This window comes from Ceratotherium simum, chromosome 3 (genome assembly GCF_057802395.1).
Source record: "Ceratotherium simum simum isolate JZ-2026a chromosome 3, ASM5780239v1, whole genome shotgun sequence".
Lineage (NCBI taxonomy): Eukaryota > Metazoa > Chordata > Mammalia > Perissodactyla > Rhinocerotidae > Ceratotherium > Ceratotherium simum.
Genome location: NC_141902.1, coordinates 91,294,904 through 91,314,585, shown reverse-complemented (window position 1 = coordinate 91,314,585; position 19,682 = coordinate 91,294,904). Strand labels below are relative to the sequence as shown.

Below are 19,682 nucleotides of genomic sequence, written 5' to 3'. Positions count from 1 at the left end.
CTGGGGGCTTGGAGCGAGTCAATTTATTTAATCTGTACTGTTCCCATGAAGAAGTTATGATAGTCCCACTTTAGGGATGAGGACACTGATGTTTAAACACAGAACTAAAAATAGTGGAGCCAGAATTTAAACCCAGGTTGAACTAAGTCTGAAATCCCGCCCGTATCACTTAGTCTCAGCATCCATCCGTAGATACCAGTTGGCAGGAAGTGGGACAAAGAAAAGAGAGGTAGGACTCACTGGGTTACCGCAAGGCCCTGCGAATGGGCTGATGTGCATGGCTGGATCAGGGGCAGTAGATGTGTTGGGGTGGTTGTCAATGTCTTTGCTGACTGTGCATGAAGGTACAGCAACTTCTGCTGCTTCTCCATGTGTCATTGCCATTGGGAATGGGGATAGGCATGGGAAATTTTGGGGGCATGAGAGCAAGTCTTCCTGTTGTGGCATCCATCCTAGGCAGAAGCGAAGCTTGACTTCAGTGTGTCAGTGTTCCTGGGTTTCACGCACGTTGGAAGGAGGGACGGTGCATGGGTCTGTGTGTAGGTGATAGGGGTGGGGAGAATGCATGCAGAGGTCTGAGACTCAACAAAGGTTTTTCAACAGGGGTTTGAGTGAAGAGTTGAGTTTGAAAAGAATCCTAAATTTCCTGCCTGCTTTTATGAATGGAATCCACAGACTGACCTCATCTAGTCTTGAGAATACTATTAGTGAGAAGCAGGATGTCTCTGGACCACATCTTACTATGGTTATACTTAACATCAATATCACTGTGTGACCTTGTATTTATTTGTGATGTACATTCATATACTTCCCAGAAAAAAAACTTGGGTAGTGGCAAGCAAACCACCACTTCCATGCACCAGAGAGAACTGCTATAGCAAAGTGAAGAATTATTTTGGGATTTCAATAGCCCTCTCCAGTTTTCCTTTTATGCTAAAAGAGGATCTTTCCACTTGCAACGCTGTTATTCCCTTGGATTTCTATAACATGTTTATTCAGAGGTCTCAATGTACATCAAGCAATGTCTCTTTTAGTTCCACAATATATGTCATATAGATAGAGAGAAGTTATTACTCTGTCATTTACCAAAGATTTTCTTCACCATCACAATGTCAGTGTCACTTAGGAATATACTCCAGGCACTTGAATGTCCCTCACTCTGGTCTTCTAACTGTTGAATTATGGCTGCTCCATCAAGTCCTGGTTCTTTTTTTTTTTTCGGTGAAAGAGATTGGCCCTGAGCTAACATCTGTTGCCAATGTTTATCTTTTTGCTGAGGAAGATGGTACCTGAGCTAACATCTGTGCCAATCTTCCTCTGTGTGCCCCCACCACAGCATGGCTTGATGAGCAGTGGGTAGGTCTGCGCCTGGGATCTGAACCCGTGAACCCCGGGGCACCGAAGGAGAGTGCGCAAACTTAACCACTATGCCACCGGGCTGGTCCCTAGTCCTGGTTCTTTACTGCTTATGTCCTGTTGTCTTGTTTCCCTCCATCACTTTGATACCCAAGGTCTAAGGAGCAAAGCATCATTCATCTTCCCCCAGGATACTCTTCTCTGACTTATCCCTCTGAGTCCCTCCCTGGCAAAAACGAACAAGCAAGAAAACTACCTTTTCTTCTAAAATAGTAACCTGTCTCAACATCGGTTGGCTTCTCTATTCTGCATCCATGTGCTCTGTGGAGTCCCAGTTGGAAAAAGGGATAAAGATTAGGAACGACTGGTTCTATTTCAAGCTGACAAGGATATTCCTTCTTTCACCGCTTACATAAGGCTCCCCTTGCCACTTACATGGCGTGTCTTAATTCTAGGAAGAGTTTAGTTGCAGCTGGAAGGACAATGCCCAGGCCTTTGACACAAGTCTGTGAGAGCACATGGTCACAAGTGTGCCCCAGTCCAGGAAGCTGCTTAGAGACCTGATCACAGGCACACCCTTTACACCGGCATGCTGGGAGCCCAGGGGTGTATCTCCCCACCCAAACGAGCCCAGTTTTTCTAAGGAACCTGAGAACACATACCTGTCTCTTTGTGTGCCCAAGGCGCACAAGGACAGCTTAGGATGAGCTTTCTTCACCCCAATTTGTGTGCTAGTGTTTTTCAGCTGTCTCTGATGTTGTGAGGTGGATCAGTTTGCAGTGAAGTTGTCTATGGGCTGGAGAGTATTCTAAAATACACTAGGACTTTGGTGGAATCAAAAACCAACATAGTTTAACAGCCTTGAAATTGCAGAATGTGATTTCCCATTTTTTCTTTGCTATCCCAAGTCTTGCAATTCAAGATAGTTAAGACTGGCCTTTTGGGGAGACCTTAATACATTCTCCTGTGGGAGATGCCTCTTAATTATGTGGTATGTCGTGTCCTTATAAGTTTAGGGAAATTGGTTGTGTGTTCCCAGTGCCCATCCTTTGAATTCTCACCTGGAGATTAATCCAGAGATAGGAACTCTGCCCATTAAAAGGTAATTAATCTTTGAACTCCTAGTTCCCTTGGCATTTTGCTCTCTGGTGAACTGAAAATAGATGTCTCGGATCAGAGCAAGCCCCCAGAGCAGCATTGCGGGAATGGCCTGGAATGGGGTGAGGCTCAGGTCTTCATGTGAAGGGGCTGAGGGAGCCAAAGGGAAGAGGACAGAGAAGGGAAGGGAATCATTCTGGTTGTGCCATCCAGGACTGCTCATTAGGAAGGTTGCCCTAGTCTTTGTGATGAGATTCTGTGCTCCTTGTTCTGGATCTTATCTTCAAAGTTGGTCAAGTCCATTTGTTTCCACAATCCTTTTGGGACAAATGACTCATGAGAAATCCATGTATCTGGAAGAATTGTGACAGGACCTCCTGTCTGGGGATGATGGCAGGGATAATTTGAGTTCCACTGTCTCTTTTGCCTCTGTCTGCAGGGCTGGTCCCTACCTCTCTGGAGCATTAGCTAGTTCCTCTGATTTTTGTTGCCTCCTCCCATCTGGCACTTGTGGTTAACCTTAATGGAAAGTAGATGTCTAATGTGACCTCCAGCCAAATGCACTGGGCTGAAGAAGCCTGCGATCTGGGTGGATGTAGTCATGCAAGGAAAGCTTTCAGTCCTTTCAGAAAAGGACACTTGGTGGGTGAGAGAAGGCACTGTGGAGTTCCACCCTATCTGGTCAGGTTGGTTTCTATCTGGTCCTGCGGGATCTCTCTGACTCTTCTTAGATTCATTTCTAGAAATAGACATTTTGTTCCTAGAAATAGAGACTAACTTGAGAGTTGAATTTTTCAGTATTATATTACGATTCTTTCAGCCGCAAGTGAGAGAAAACCTAACCTATCTTAAGCAAAAAGGCAATGTATTGTCTCAATAATCACAAAATCCAGATATAGGAATTATTTAGGACTTAAAATCCAGAAACAAGTGATTACTTCTAAGACCCAAATAAATCACCAGGCTTGACATATGTCACTTTCTCTCTCCCTCCTTCCTTCTTATCTCCACTCAACTTTCCTACCATCCCTCCATCTCTCTCTGTCTTCCTCTTTTTCTGCCTGAGACAATGATCTTAGAGAAAGAGACATTAATGGGAAATAGATTTCCAAACAATGAAGGCTAATGAATTTTGAAAATTGTGATGACAAATGCTGCAGCAGTTCAGCAGACTGTCTGGGACTTAGATGATCAATAACGAAGACTTGGCTTCATCAGAGAGGCCTTGCCGTGGGGAGCCCAGCTGACCGGGCATTAAATAATCAGTGTCATTTCTGCAGGAGTCAGGCCAGGCATTATGCAGAGAAAAGCTGCAAGGAAAGACTGAGGAAGGAAAGCCCACGACTGACTGCTTCTTCCAGTCTGCCTACGAGGAGGAATGTACAATGTTTTCTGGTGTCATTTTTATGAGTGCTCTTTGGGCCGACGTTGGCTCCAGACTTACTCCATTGCATCTGCAGATTTAGATATTTCTGAACGAAAATCCTTCTTTGGCTTATATGGATGTTTTTATAGAAATCAAATTCTAGGATTTCCATCACATTTTCCAAAATCTGCCACCCAACCCATCAATTTGTATGCCTTAAAACATTTTTACCAGTGAGTCTTCCTTCAACTTGGAAATGCAGGAGAACTCTGACTTGGTAGTTCAAAAGAACATTGGTTTTGGAATCTGAGTAATTTAGATGTGAGGCTTGGATCTTTCACTCTTCAGCCTCTTGAACTCACGTAAGTTGCTTAACCTCTTGCTCCTTCCTTCCCTTCCTCCCTTCCTTCATCTATGCAATGCTTTCAATAGTAATAATCTCCAGAGCCAAGGCAATTGGGAGGATTGAATGAAGCAGTGCATTTTAACTCATTTAGCACAGTATAAACCCTCAATCAGTCGTTGTTCTGTATCCCTGTTCACTTGGACAAGCCTTCCACCTCTGACCCCAGCCTTGGAATACTGAGAGCATCTCTTTCTATCTCTGTAGTGGTGGAGACCAGAGGTTTAAATAAATTAAGATGAGGGCTCTACCTTTGGGGATTACCTACCCCAGACTTAGCCTAGCTCTACTTCTTGGGGACCCACTAGGTGACCCCAAGAAATGTACTTCATCCCAGTTTCATTAGCCTGGAAATAAGAAGTCCACTTGCTTTAATCCTCTTTCTATGCTTTTGGAAACATGAATGTGTATAACAGAGTAGGAACGCCTTTGGAAAAAACATCCAACTGTGATTCCTGGCTTACCATTTAAGACTTTCTCCTGGGTTCATCCTCAGAGCAGTCTTCCCCCGCCTTTTGACCTTGAAGGAGAAGCCAAGGGGTAGGGCTTGTTTATAAAAGGAGAAGGAGCAGCCCACAGCTGCAGGCCTCGGATTATAGCCTGGGATGCCAGATGCTGTGTGCAGGGACAGCTTCTCCATCCCTTTCATCTGAGACCACCCTTGGCTCACACTCTTTCCTGCAAAGAGGCACCCTGGGACCCAGTTGTAGAGCAGCAGGCTGTGTGGAATGAGTTCGTCTCAGAACTCTACCTTCTCACAGGGCTGGGAGGGGCATCCAGAGGTTATCCAGTCTTTGCTTCACCGAATCATAGTGTTTTGGAACTAGATGATACCTAAAGATCAACTAGCCCAACGCTTTCCCTCACTCTACCAATTTTATAGATGAGGACACAGGGGCCCAGGGATGAGCCAGGTGGTATGATGTAAACCTAAGGCAGGGCCCTGGAGCTCCCAAGTTCTGGCCCATTGCTCTTCTTGGCCTGCCTACAACACACACACACACACACACACACACACACACACATGCACACATACACACACAACTCTGGGAAGTCAGGCTGCTGATGCTGCTGATGTTGGGAAGGACGTTGAGATGAGCTTGGTTCAATGCTCTTGGTATATTGATACAAATAAGAAAATTTTGCTTTGGAAAATCTCATGCAATGTTTGAGTAGAGAGGAATCTTAGCAATCCTCTGGTCCAACTATGCCATTATTCCAGATGTGAACATTGAGACCAAAAGGAAGCACAGGGCGCCAAAACCATAGGGAGACACACTGGTAGAACCGGGGCAAGAGCCCAGATGACCTAAGTCTCAATCCTCTGCTCTTTCCACTTAATTCCATGGCTTCCCTTGGTGTCAGAACTTCCTTCCAGCTGCCTCCCTCCCAGGATGCTGGAGCAGTCTCTGTAAGGGCTGTGTGGCTGGGTTAATCAATATCCCTTTCCTGGAATTTCTCGGGGGAAGGGCTAACTGGGAACCTGTGATGCATAAAAATAGCAATGGTACTAACTTATGTTGATCAATCACTTTGCAGTTCACAGAGTGCTTCAACTGCTGTTATCACCCATCTGCAGGCTTCCCTCGAGAATTTAACCTGCTATTTTTTCTAAGTTGAACCTCTACCTTTAAATGAAGATGGAGGACTTTATCCACTGCTTCATGTTTGTCGTCCTGCCAGGGATCTAGCAAGTGATCTGTGAGCTCTCTCCTCTCAGGCGCCAAGTGTCCATCCTTTAAAATTAAAGGGTCTTGTTTCATGACTCAAAGAAGCATCCCAGTTTCCATTGGGTGAAGAGGTGCACTCAATTCTCAAGAAAGCTTTGGGTGTGTGAACAGTCACATATTGTTCACCTTCTCCTTGCCCTAGTCGGAACTGCTGTAGCAGCTAGTTAGTGGATGGATTGGAAGTTCAGCTCCAGCTCAGAGAAGCTGGATAAGGCAGCCTCTAGTCTAAGGAGGAGTTGCATACATTTTATATCACGTCCCATGATGCTCTCTGACTTCTCTTTGCCTGGGGGTGTCGCCATCATGGTAGGTTTCTGCTGTGGTATGTATTGTTTACTAAAGTAATTAAAATATGCAAAGTGTTCCCTGTCCTCCATTTTACGCTTCTTCCCCAGCTCCTTCTGGCATTTTCAGCTGGCAGTTAATAAAACAAAAGGGGAGCCCAAAGGCCCGAGTCTCCCTCCAGCTAGAATGATTAGTTTGGAGTGGTTTGGAAGTAGCAGATTTTACCTCTGGCTACAGTTGTGTCTTTCTGGCTGACCTGTTCAACCTGCACTAAATAGTGCAACTGGAGGACTGAGAATGCTTCGTTAAGAGCACAGGGCAAGTGGAGGGAGGGAGGAGGAGGAGGCAAGGGTCTGTTTGCTTATTATCGTACCACAAAACCAAAAAAGACTTCTTCTTCTTCAGGGTAGTCCTACATTGAAAGAGTGATAGCCAAGGACACTTGAAATTTACATTCTAATCCAGCCTAAATCTTTAGTGCCACCAAATACTCCCATCTACCCGCGCACATAGAAGTTCAAAACACATTCCCCTATATTATCTAATCCCGAAACTAGAGAATGCTTCTTGCAAGTATTTGTAAGAGAACAATGCTGCTAGCACTACCACAACAAAATTACTGTGACTGTTACTCGCTTCCAAGTATTGAGGCTTGCTGCGTGCCAGGTACTGTGCTAAATGCTTTATGTGCATTATTTTATTTATTACTCATGGTCATCTTAGGAGGTAAATACTGGTTGATGTTTAACACATGGGGAAAATGAGGGTCAGAGAAGTTAAGTGATTTCCTGAGGTGACAGGGCTATGAATTTGTGGCCATGTGTCCAACTCTGTATCATGATGTTATGCTGCCTATGTCGTAAGGTCTGCTTTAGGGTGGGCCACCTTCTGCTCCCACTCTGGGGACTTGTTTCTGCACCCACTGGCTTTTCTAATGGGACATTTTGCCCCTGTTCAGCACCACTGAGTAGAGTGTGCAGGGTGCAGTTTGCCAGAAGTTTCAGGCCTTGGTTTACTTCTTTACTGGCCCAGACACATGGCTGCCTGCCTCTTCCGAAACCCTGGCCCAGAGAGATGAGAGACATGTGAACCACATCACGCTCCAAGTTCTCATAACAAGGAAAATGCAGAGACCACAGCTAGCAAAACCTCTCTTAGAGGTAGTACAGAAGCAGCCCCTAATGACGACAGGTGTCAGATCAGCGCAGAAACCCCTGTCATTGTAGGCACTAACGCGCCACATTAGCACTTCCAAGAGTAGTTTCATGCTACTGACTATGCTTTATCAACATTCTCTAATTAGTCCAAACAAGTTCTGTCTGAGATAAATGAAGATCAAGAGCACCAAACAGAGGCTGTTTTAAGCCATCTCCTTCTAGGACAGCTGATTTGGGACCCCAGCAGGGTTGTGCAAGAAGGATCTCCCATGATCCAAGCATAGGGTCTGCATAACAGACGTCACAAATGGAGGGTCAAGTGTGTCAGGCTGTTGGAACCTTGGAATTAGGGGAAAAAAAGCCTTCAATTAAGAAGGCCCTCTAGTCTAGCCTCTCTCTCACCCAAAGCTTAAGATGTGGGCACCCAGCCTGAGTTTACTTAGACGTGGGGCCTCACTGGTTTGCGAGGGAGAACAGTCCATCAATTATTAGGAAAATTCTTTCTCTCACAGAGCCATTGGCGCACGTCGGCTGTCTGCTCACTGTTGCACTCAGACCAAAAGCTCGGGCTCATCAGATGATATTATAAAACTAGAATTGTGATTAAAGAATCCAGTGCTGTCATCTTAAGGCTGGTGGGATGTTCAATCAATAGGAGGTATTATTGTTATTGTTATTAATGTCACTGAGAAGATGGCAGGAGGAGATAGTTTACTGCTTGGTTTGCCTTTTGAGGAAAAAGATCCTGTCTCATTCTTTGCTTTTTTAAATTCAAATCATCTTGTTCTTCCTTTTTTTCCCTGCTTTAAGGCCTCACTCATAGGATAAGCAGTGATTGAGCTCAGTCTGTAGGAGAACGCCATGTTCTAACTAGCCTGGTCTTATCTTTCCTGAGATTCACATTAGCTGCTCTTCCTGAGTGTCTAAACTCTGCTTTTGTAAACAGTCAAATAGTCCAAGGATCTGGCTTTGTGGCCATGCTGATTCTGGAAGCCACTTTAAACTGCTCCCAGTGCTTGTAGGTGGAATTGTCTTGAACCCACAAAATCCATAATGAGAAGGACTTGGGAGTATGGCAATGGGTTAACTTGTAGCTTGGCCTCTACCTACCAGACTTGCTGACATTCCATTCCTCAGCTGGTTTCCTTATCCATAAATCAGGAATGGTGCTTCCTTCTTGAAAGGTCGCTGGGCAGAATGTCCAAGGCCCTGGAAAAATTGGGAAGTGCTGTACAATAAACAATAACATTATCATTGAGAAATTAACATCTTCCAAGAAACATTTAGATTCAAAGTAATAGGTATATGCGTGTGTATTGAAAACCTGCCATGCCTGTTTCATTTATGATCACATTTAATCTCTGCACATGTTCTGTGCAGATGTATGATTTACACCTGAGGAAGCTGAGTCTTCCAGAGGTTAAATAAATTCCCTAAGGTTGCTTAGCTAGTAACTGGCATTGGCTGAGTTATGCATTATCCTCTTAGTTCCTTTGGATCCTCTGTTTCCTCCGCCCATTTTCAATATCAGTTATAATTTTCAGATTTTTTTTTTTTGGCGTCTTAATAGTTAGCAAAGTCAATCTTGTTTGAAAGGAATTATCTTATTTTTGCTAAATAAATCTGAATCGAAACCAAAACCTATCAGTGCCTGAGTGGTGCGGGGTAAATTAAAAATCTAGATTTATCACAAGCAGGCTTTATTCTTCGACCTTCCTTTGTCCACTAATTTTAGCAAGCATTTGGGGTCTGGATGGATCAGTCTAGATCCAATGGATCCATGGATCTATGGATCTGAGCTGAGCTGAGACCTCCAGCTTTTTTTAGTGAACTGAGCTCTTTTAACAATGTCCCTAAAATTTGTTTCCATGAGAAGATTTGAGTGTAGCCAGGAGATTCCAAGTCTAGGCACTTGGAAAAGAAAATAAAGGCCAAGTTGTTTTTCAAACCACATCTTTGGACTTGCAGTGTCTGCTCTATAAAAAATATATTGCTTGGGGGCAGTAAAGGACGGTTAGGTCTCAGAATGACTGCCAGCATTTAGACAGGATTTAGAAATGGGAAAACAAAAGGGGAAGTTATAAAAGGTATGTGTTCCTGGAGCTTCCATCTAAGAACTTGCTCCTGACAGATGCAGCTCTAGGTAAGAGAGTTGGGGAGAATCACAATGGGCCTATTTATCCTCTAGGCTCACACTGCTAAACAGTTTGGCTCTTAAACTCCTTGTATTTTGGAAGACTCCAAGGGTTTTTCCTAATCCTGGGGCTAGAGGCTCAGCCTGAGACAGCCATTCCTCTGAGATTCTGCTAAATGGATGCCTTTTGCATAAGCTGTCACAAAGCCCTGCTCAGAGGGAGCAAGGCTAGAATGATGTCTTTGTGAGTTTCCTCTGCATCTTCCCTCCAAAGAATTCCAAGCACCTACTCAACCTGGGGCTGAGATCTCAGTTTATGTCTACAAGAAGCTAGATAATAGCTTGCCCTACTTTATTGGGAAGAGAAAGAGAGGCAAAAAGAAGGCAAACAAGTCTGCCTTATTAAGTCAGAAGTCTGATGTCACTCTAGAAAATCTCTATCTCTTGTGTAAATGTTTCATTCATGAAATTGCTATAACTGGGGTGAAGACACAGACAGACATGTATTTGTGAGTGCACACACACATATGGTAGATCTAAATCAATGGACTATTCAAACTAATACATCCCTATGGCGTGCAGCCACACAACTGGGGGGATCACAGAGTTCTGCCAGGTGACCCAAAGGCTATACACGTCAGGGTGGAAAGAAGGAAACTATAGAGCCGAGATTTAAACTTGATCCAACTTAATCTGTATATTTTCTATTTGTATACTTTTATGTATGTATGCTATTCTCCAGTGATAAGTTTACATTAAAAATAAGAACAAGACCCTGTGGGATTTGAGCTTCATTTCATTTACTGTATTTAGTGACCTTGGACAAGTCACTGCCTCTCTTCCAGCCAAGGTTTCCATGCTCCGAGGCTGGCTAGGTAATTTCCAAGGCCCTTCCCAGCCCTGTATGTTCATGAGCTACAGCTTTAGTGTTGAATCTCTCCTTTTATATCCTGGATTCTGATGAACTTGGATTTGGGTAGCTGGACAGAGTGCAATCACAGGGTAGACTGGTTCCCCAAAGATGCACCAGGAATCCAGATGCATCTGGAGGGAATATGGGTTCAGACACCAAAGCCACTTGACTAGTGAATGGTCAAATGGGGCTGGGCGGAGAGGTGAAAAGCTGGTTGAAAATATAGCATCTGCAACTCAGAATAGCCAAGTGGAGAAAGTGAAGGGAGAGGGGAGCAGAAAAGGAGAGAGGGTAGAAGTGTGGAGAGTTCCCGAAGGGCAGATGGCCATATCTAAGGCTCTGGCAGCCTCCCATATATGTGCGGAAGGAGCTATTAAGAAAGGCCAGCAGTTAGAGGGGGTAGGCAGTGAGAAGGGTTAACTCCAGGAAGGAGGGCTATGCCATTCTGGCAAGTTTTGAAGCTATCAGCAAAACTAATCAATGGTTTAGAGTGAAACCATTTATGTTTGCTGTCTTGGAGACAGGACATATTAGAAGAGCACTTTGGGCCTTTCCTGGTACATTTAGGCCATTTATTTCAGGAGATGTCCAAGAGAGACTTCACCAACTTCATGTGATCAGGGCATGACCAACAGACTTGTGTTTGTATCTATGACTGTACCCACATGCATGTGCATTGATGTGCATGTATGTTCATGGAAACATTCTCCCTCCAGATGTATATATGTCTGTAACTGTACTAGATGTAGCTAATGCTGATGTGCAGCCCATGTGCATGAAATCCCCTGACCCTCTGGGACAAGAGTGGCAATGATCTTAGAGACTGTAGTGGTGGCTGCTGGGACTGCTGCTGGGGGCCTGTTCAAGGTGACTGCCTGCCTCGCTGACGCTTCCCTCAGACGTATAGAGTGGAATGGAAGAGGCAAAGCCTCTGGCTCATGTGGGAAATCAGACTTTCCGAGGGATGAGGAAAGCATATGCTAAGCCTGTTATTTTTTCTTAATGCATATGGAGACTCCTATATTCTGAGACATGCAATCAAGAAAGATTAAAATTAAATAAATAAAAAATAGTGACCCTTACCATAAATGACAGTCTTTAAGATAACCTCCTGATGAAGCTATTTTGCCATTAACGTATGTTGCAAAGTTTTTACAACTCTTCAGAAAGCCACACCTTCTCATCTACTTACAGATTCTTAACTCAGCCCATACAGATTAGTGATTGCGGAGGAAGCTTGAATTCTGCCATTGGTTCCAGAACTGCCTTGTCCTGTGGATCCATATTTGATCACCTTTGCTGGTCTTGGTTTCTTTATCTGGACTGTGTGGGTCACTTTGTCTCTTGTACCTCGTTAGCGCTGTGTGAGGATGGACACTTTGAGCCTCTGGGAGGAGCGGCCTTCTGCATGTTCTTTGGAATCCACCAGCTGCCTCCTTTTCTGTGTAATTAGATGCAGAGGCCTGAGAGCCTTCTGGAGCTCAGATGAGTTTCTCTTTAACCCAGAACCGTGGGTTTCCTCTGCCTGTGGGAAAGGTGGCGTCACTCTACGGAAATGAGCAAGACAATTCCTTGTTCAGGAAAGGTTGGCTCAGAAGAGAAGGGATGGCTGTGGGTGGGTGGGGAGGTGGGAGGTGCCCCGGGAGGAACACTCTGCTGAAGGACGTTCTGCTCCATTGGAAACTGGAACCGGAGAGCCTGCAGCCACTCAGCTTCCCACACCTTCAGTCCCACTTACCCCTGGCCCTCAGGGCACAGCTGGGAGTGAGGGCTGAAGACTTGAATGAAAGAAATGGGGTTTGGGGTGTCAGGCAGGCATCTGTGGCTGAGGGTGAGGCTGCTGCTTTTGCTTCCCTCTTCTCACATGCTCTCCCCTTATACTGCTGATGGACTGAGGATGAGTGACACAGCCTCAGGGAAAGATAGACTGTAGCCAAAGAGACAGGACCCCAAATTTTGCACTGCTAGGTGGTCCATCTCGTCTCTGGTCTCTTAGTTCTCTGGTCTTCAAACTTTTATGCCCCTGAAAGAATTTTGATAAACCATGTATACCCCTTGCACATTTTAAGTTGCCATCTAAAATCTTCAACATAATTTTAAATAGTTGCAAATGATGCTCTTTCCAGAATATTGTAAATATTGACATTAAAAAAAATACACGACTCCTTTAATGTATCTAATGCACTTTAAATACCAGAGCAGTTTGATACATCATCTGTTAAACACATGAACAAGTTCTTAAACAGTCAGTTGTACACAGGTCCTTTTTCTTCTTGAATTTATATTTTCATTCCAGTTACCCTACCAAATTTTATCCTCATGTATTATGGTTTTATGCATGAAAGCCTTTTATTGGCTGCTCTATCATAATTTAGCGTGACAAAAATATGTATGAAGATTTAAATTTAATTTTTAATGTCCAATGACCATAAGTTTCTAGACATTAAGAGTTTTTGGATTGAGTTATCATTACGATTATTGGTAATACACAAAAATAGGCAGTTTGATCAAAATACTGTACATATAAAATGACAATACTGACAACTTTTGATGAATGTGAAAGAAAAGAAGTGTAATATTTTTGGAAATACATCTCTTCTATTTTTTAATTAGTCCATGTATTCATTAATGAATATTATTTATTGCTAAAGTAAGGAAGGTTCAGGATCAATTCTATTCCTGTTTTTCATTTTTATAAATATAAGAACTGAGAAGCATTATTCACAATAAACAAATGATGGAAAAGGAAGGCGTTTTGTTTTAGCAATGTGACATAATTCTTAGAACTATTAGCTAGTTCTTTGCCTAAAATCACATATTGGTCTCTTACAAAAATTTCTTTTTAATCTTCTCTTAGCTGATAATTCTTTTAGGTCTGTCCCCTTTAGTTGTTTAAAAAGAATTGGAAACTACCCGACTTGAGAAAAGATTTATTTTCCCACTTACTAGGGACATTCATTTTCAACACCTGTACCAATGTTTCACAGAGTTTATTCATTTGTAGATTTTCTCTCCTGAGATTCAGGATGAGTAAGAGATTTGTTTTTCCTTTTGAGAGTGACAGATGTGTGTGTGTGTGTGTCTGTGTGTGTATGCACAATTGAGAAAGGGAATTGCTGGACCGCAGAGGAGTCTGAGTTCAATGTTAGAAAAAATCCATATGAGAGTTGAGGATCTGCAAAGTCCTTTAAAACTATCCTTGCCTGGGCACCTGTTGGAAAGACTTCATGTGTCTCCAAAGTTACGCAGACCCTGGATTGAACCCACTGCAGTGGGCACTACAGTCTATGTCTGTTACCCCGAATGGGAATTCTAGGCTCTTACTCTTTGAGGGGAGTGAGAATCACTTGAGGTTTGTGGAAAAGGTGAGCTTCCCTGTTGGCAACAACAAGAGTGGAAACAACCTCAGTCCTAAACATAGTGGATTGATTGGATAAACTGGTCACGGTCATGGCATATGGTCAAACATAATGGAGTCCTGTACAGCCGTAAAAGGAGTGGGGGAACCCTAGTGGAAAAAGTAAAGTATACAACAAGTATGAGATGTTACCTTTTATCTCAGAAAGTGAGGAAAATTAATATAATCAATATTTTCTTGTGTTAAAAACAGTAGAAGAATAAACTAAAAACAAACAAAAAATGGTTACCTATGGGAGAGGAGGAGATCAAGATGAGGAGAGTGAACAGAGATGGAATTAGACTTAGATCTTTGTTTTTGCTTTTGACTCTGAAACTGTGTAAGAGTTTTTATGTCATTATAAAGCAACATTAAATCAAATGGGAAAGAAAAAGCAAAGCAATTATTAAAAATAAAAAACGAAATGAAACAAATAAACCTAACTGTGTATTAAGTTGGTGACTTCACAGAGAGGAATTATTTCAAATGACTTTAAAACATAGCAATGTTTCTTGTATGTCCCCAATAGGTATATCCTAAGGATAAAAGAACTGCAAAGATTGTAGATGGCTTCCAGTAATCATATTGTTAGTAATGATATTTGAACTGTTATTTTGAAATATATATATACAGTGTATATTAGAATAAAGCAAATGAGTAATATTACCAATGTTGTCAGAATCAAGATTTTCAGCATAAGAAAAAAATACAGATCTAAAATCAAAGAAGTTAAGTAAAAGCTCTGTAATCCTAAACTTGAGTTGGAAAAGTCAATATGAACGCGTGATGTATTTTCTTTTAATAGAAAAGTTTTTCCTAGCCATTTCCACCATAATGATCTAGAAATAATGACCAACCCAAAGGCAATGAGTGCTCCTGGCATCAATAATGTAGTCTCTAAATTCCATTGTCCACCAAAAGGATCCAGGGCTCCTTGGAGAAATGGCTGATCCTAGGCCTGGGGCAGCAAATGTAGAAGATGAGTCTTGAATATTTTCTTATGTCGGAAAACAAGGATGCCATCAAAAACTACTGGGGTAATGTGAGAAGCACCAACTTGAAGAGGCTGCCACTGGCCAAAGATGGAACAGTAAACATCAACAAGAGAAATTACAATAGATCGAAACACTCCAAATCTGTTAAAACACACACACACACACGCAAAAGAGTTGATAATGCTTCTTAAACCAAACCAAAGCAAAACAAACTTCTCATTGGTCACCTTTGGAGGATGCCAGGTAATGAATTCATTATTCTGAGAACTGGTAAATAAAGGGAGAGAATCAAGTGTTTCCTACATAAACTGTTATCAGCATAACCAAATAGTTAAAAAAGGAAAGTTTTTATTTATAGAAGATTTCCAACTAATATATTCAGAGGAATGCTAGAATTAGAATGTCACCCTTTTGCAGCCACTAATGGAATAATGGATCTGGGCAATGATCATCAGTGGCTGCTGCTATCCTTAGGTGAAACAGAACTTTATAATGGATGACCAGGCTGACAATACCTGAATGCATAATACAGTAGTCCACCCTTATCTGCGGGGAATACGTTCCAAGACCCCCAGTGGACATCTGAAACCACGGATAGTACCGAACCCTATACATGCGATGTTTTTTCCTATGCACACATACCTATGATAAATTTTAGTTTATAAATTAGGTACAGTAAGAGATTAACAACAGTAACTAATAATAAAATAAAACAATTATAACAATATACTGTAATAAAAGTTATCGTAGGTGTTAGCAACCTCAGCATATGATTTTCTTCTTAAGTCGAGAACTTTCACCTTTTCACTTAAAGGAGGCACTTCATGGCTTCTCTTCGGCATATTGGAATTGCCAGCATCACTACTCTTGTGCTGTGGGGCCGTTATTAAGCAAAATAAGGGGCACTTGAACACAAGCACTGTGATACCATGGCAGTCAATCTGATAACCAAGATGGCTAGTAAGTACTATCAGCAGTATATACAAATACAGTGGGGATACTCTGGACAAAGGAATGATTCACGTCCCAGGCAGGATGGAGTGGTACGGCATGGGACAGTGCGAGATTTCATTATACGACTTATAACGGCTTATTTAGATTTAAAACTTATGAATTGTTTATTTCTGGATTTTTTCATTTAATATTTTTGGACCACAGCTGACCACAGGTAACTGAAACCACCAAAAGCAAAACTGCAGATAAGTGGGGACTACTGTAATAGAGGTGGTGGAAGGTGTCATCCAAGGTAGTATAATCCAAAGATCTCCATGTATTTCTTTTATTTCTAGAATCATTTCTTGGAATCTTTGCCTTATTATTATATGTTTCCTACTTCAAGGCTCAGCTCTTAGATCCTTAATGTATCTCATTGAGAGCTTGGATCATTAGCTAATATTTCTCATGCGGTGCCTAGGCAAGTTACCTATCTTCATCTGGGAAATGGGGATAATAGGGAATCCTATTACATAGAGTGAGAGAGAGGATTAAATGAGAGATGCGTTTAACACTCAGTGGCTGGCACCCAGTGTGCATTAATCAGTATTATTCTTATTAGGATTGTTATTTCAGCTCATCCCTTGCCTGGCTAGGTTTTCCCATGAGGATATTTGTCAATATTTTTTACCCAGGAAGAATTTGACCACAACCTTTCCCAGACTGGATCTTTCCAATGTAGGAGAAGAATGTAGGTAGCCCTGGAGGAAAATCCATGTAGTCTAGGTGGATCTTATTGGAAATATGGAAATCTAGGAAATTAGGTTCATTATGCTGCACAGTGCACGTAAGGACACATGCAGTGACCAGTCGTGGCACTTTATGTGCGTACTTTTACATTTAATGATGCTCAGTGAGTTATTACATACATCGTCTCACTTTAGGCAGGGCCGTTGCTTAACTCTTATGTGGAAGATGAGGAAATTGAAACTCAAAGTGGTTAAGTGCTTGTCAAAAGTCACATCAGGACCCAGGGCTTCTGACTTCTGAATTTACTGCTCTTTTTGTTGTATTGCTGGACTCTTGAAATCTTTTAGTCCACTTCTGGAGGAATGCTGTGTGAACTTCACCCATATTTGTGGTGCTGCCCCCCGAAAATCTTAATAAAGTTCTCCTGGGTGAGGCAGCTATGACCAATTAATACCCTTTTAATATTTTGCTGCCCAAACACTTAAATTATCAAAGTTTACAAGAGCATACTTGAGTTTCTCTCTGTTTGTAATCTTAGAGATTTCAATTTGGAACACTTCTTTTGGATTGTGTATAAAATCATCAAATAAGGCAAACACCAGCATCAATTTGGAAGAATCTATTATTTAAAATTTTTCATCAAGAGAAATGTTCCTATATTCCTGACTTGTATAATTTTTTTTTAATTCAAGAAACTGGACACAATAAAGCATTCTACTAGATTTTATCACAAACATAACTTTTCTTTAAAAAATGTCATCTTTTGACACAGAACTTAAATAAATTAGGTCCACTGATTTCTCTTTATTCATATATTTACTTTTTCCTTTTATTGTTTTTAAATTTTCAAATGTGATACATGATCATGATAAAATTTCAAATAGCATACAAATACATATAGTAAAAAGTAGAATTTTCTCTTTGGTTTGTGCTCACTCTCACTTCTCTCTCTAGAGGAAACCACTGGTTTAATGGTTGTCTTTCTGGACCTTTTTCTCTGCTTTTACAGAGTTAAACATTATTACCCTATAATATGTTTTCTTATGTAAACACATTTTTACATGAACAAGAATGTTAATATATTTTAATGTCTTGCATCTTCATTTAATATATCCTAGACATATTTACCTATCACTACACATAAATCGACTATATTCCTTTAAACTGCTGCATATACATTCAATGATGAACAAATCGTTGCCCTTAAAAAGAAGGCCTTCAACCAAGTATTTTTACTTACATGAGCAAGTATTTTTCTAAGACGCCTAGTAGTGAAATCTCTGGGTTGAAAGGCACTTACATCCTTAGTGTGGACAGATTCTGCCAAGCTGCCCTCAGAAGAAGCTGCCTCGATCTTACCAGTGGCATTTGAGAATAACTCCTCATACCCTCTCAAGCACCAAATAGTGTCAATCTTTTCAATTTTTCCCACATGACATTCGAAAATATGTCTCTTTGTTGTTTTAATTGGCATTTCTTCACGTTTGTGTCCATTTGTAGCTCTTTTGTGGGTTGTCTACTCTTATTCTTTACTTATTTTTCTATTGGGTTGCTTGTTTTTAACTAATTTAAAGGAGCAGTTTATAATATATGGATTTTAATTCTTTGTTGGTTACATATACTGCGAATATTTTCTGTCATTTGTCTTTTAACTGTGCTTATTTTGTATTTTGCCATGCAAAAGTATTTACTTTATACAAGTCATATCTCTGAATCCTATTTTATGGCTTCTTGAACGTGTGTCTTGTTTAGGAAGGCCTTTCTCTCCTGAGGTTATACAAATACTTTTCTAAGTTTTTTTCTAATATTATTATTGTTTTGTTTTTTTATGTTTAGCTCTTTAATCCATCTGGAAATGATTTTTGTATATGGTGTGAGGTAGGTATCTAAGTGTACTTTTTAAATGAATAGTTCATTGTCCCAACACTTTGATTACTAACCCATCATTTCATATATTAAATTCCAATATTTATACATGAGTCTACTTCTGGACTCTCTATTTTGTTTCACTGATCAATGAAATTTGTCTATTCCTATGCCAATAACACAGTGTGTTCATTACTGTAGTTTGATAATATGTTTTGTAATCTGATAGAGCAAAATATCCCTTGCTGTTCTATTTCAAGTGTATCTTAGTTTTTATCAAGTATTTACTCCTCTAGATTAATTTTGGTATCATCTTGTCAATTTTCATACATCATTCCTTTGGGGTTTTCATTTAGATTGTGTTAAATTTTTAGATGAATTTTAGGGGACAATGAGAGATTTATGATATTGAATCTTCCTATCCAAAGAAAAGACATATCTTTTTATGTGTTCAGATGTTCTTTCCTTTCAACACCTTTCTTTAAATAGACCTGGTAAATTTTCTGCTAAAGTTTATATCTAGGAATTTGAAACATTTTTGTTGCTTTTGTACAGACAATCTTATTTTCCATTGAATTTTGAAGTTGTTGCTACTGGTGTATAAGAATAGTTTGATTTTTCTATGTTCATTTTATATCTGGATAACTTACTAAATCATATAATGGTTCTAATTCCTTTTCAGTTAATTGTCTTCAATAGTCATATCATATGCAGATAATAGCAGTTTTGACTCTTCCTTTTTGATATTTCCACTTTGTTTTCTATTCTTGCTTTATTGCATTGGCTAGGACCACCTGAACAGTATTGCATAAAATCAGTGACAGAAGATACGTTGTATGTTTCTAATGTTTTATTAATAATTATGATATTTAGTGTAAAGGAAGTTACCTTCTATTACTAATGAATTAAGGCTTTTAATCAGGAAAATGTGTTGGAAATTTTTGGCATCTTTTGAAAGGTTGTTTTTTCTTCTTTTATCTCTTAATTTAGTAAATTAAACAGATACCTTAAGGCTGAGGCATTCTTACATTTCTAGTATAAACAGTATTGAGTTATAATATGGAATTCTTATAATATATTTCTGATAATTTTTTATTCAGATTTGGAGACTATATTCATAACAGATAGTTTTATACCTATAGAGGTAAAATTTCTATGTCTTTATTCATATATTTAAGGCTATGTGCTAAATTTGATTGATTTTGTCATCAGGGACATCCAAGCCACAGAGAGTGGCTTGGGAAAATTTTTATCTTTTTTTTGTTTTGTAAAAGTATAAATAGGATAGAAAACTTTAGT

General features: G+C 40.6%; 1 protein-coding gene across 2 annotated transcripts in view; it reads left to right on the top strand.

Annotated features, from left to right (window-relative positions):
* Nucleotides 1-19,682, top strand: part of NTRK3 (neurotrophic receptor tyrosine kinase 3) — a 367,961-nt gene that overhangs the window by 341,420 nt on the left and 6,859 nt on the right. The window contains exon 16 of one of the 2 annotated variants that reach the window (XM_087428913.1): nucleotides 18,354-18,395. The exons of the other annotated variant lie outside the window; for it this stretch is intronic. Within the exon in view, the coding sequence (XP_087285039.1) occupies nucleotides 18,354-18,395 (42 nt within the window). The remainder of the gene's footprint in view (nucleotides 1-18,353; nucleotides 18,396-19,682) is intronic. 2 annotated transcript variants of the gene reach the window in all.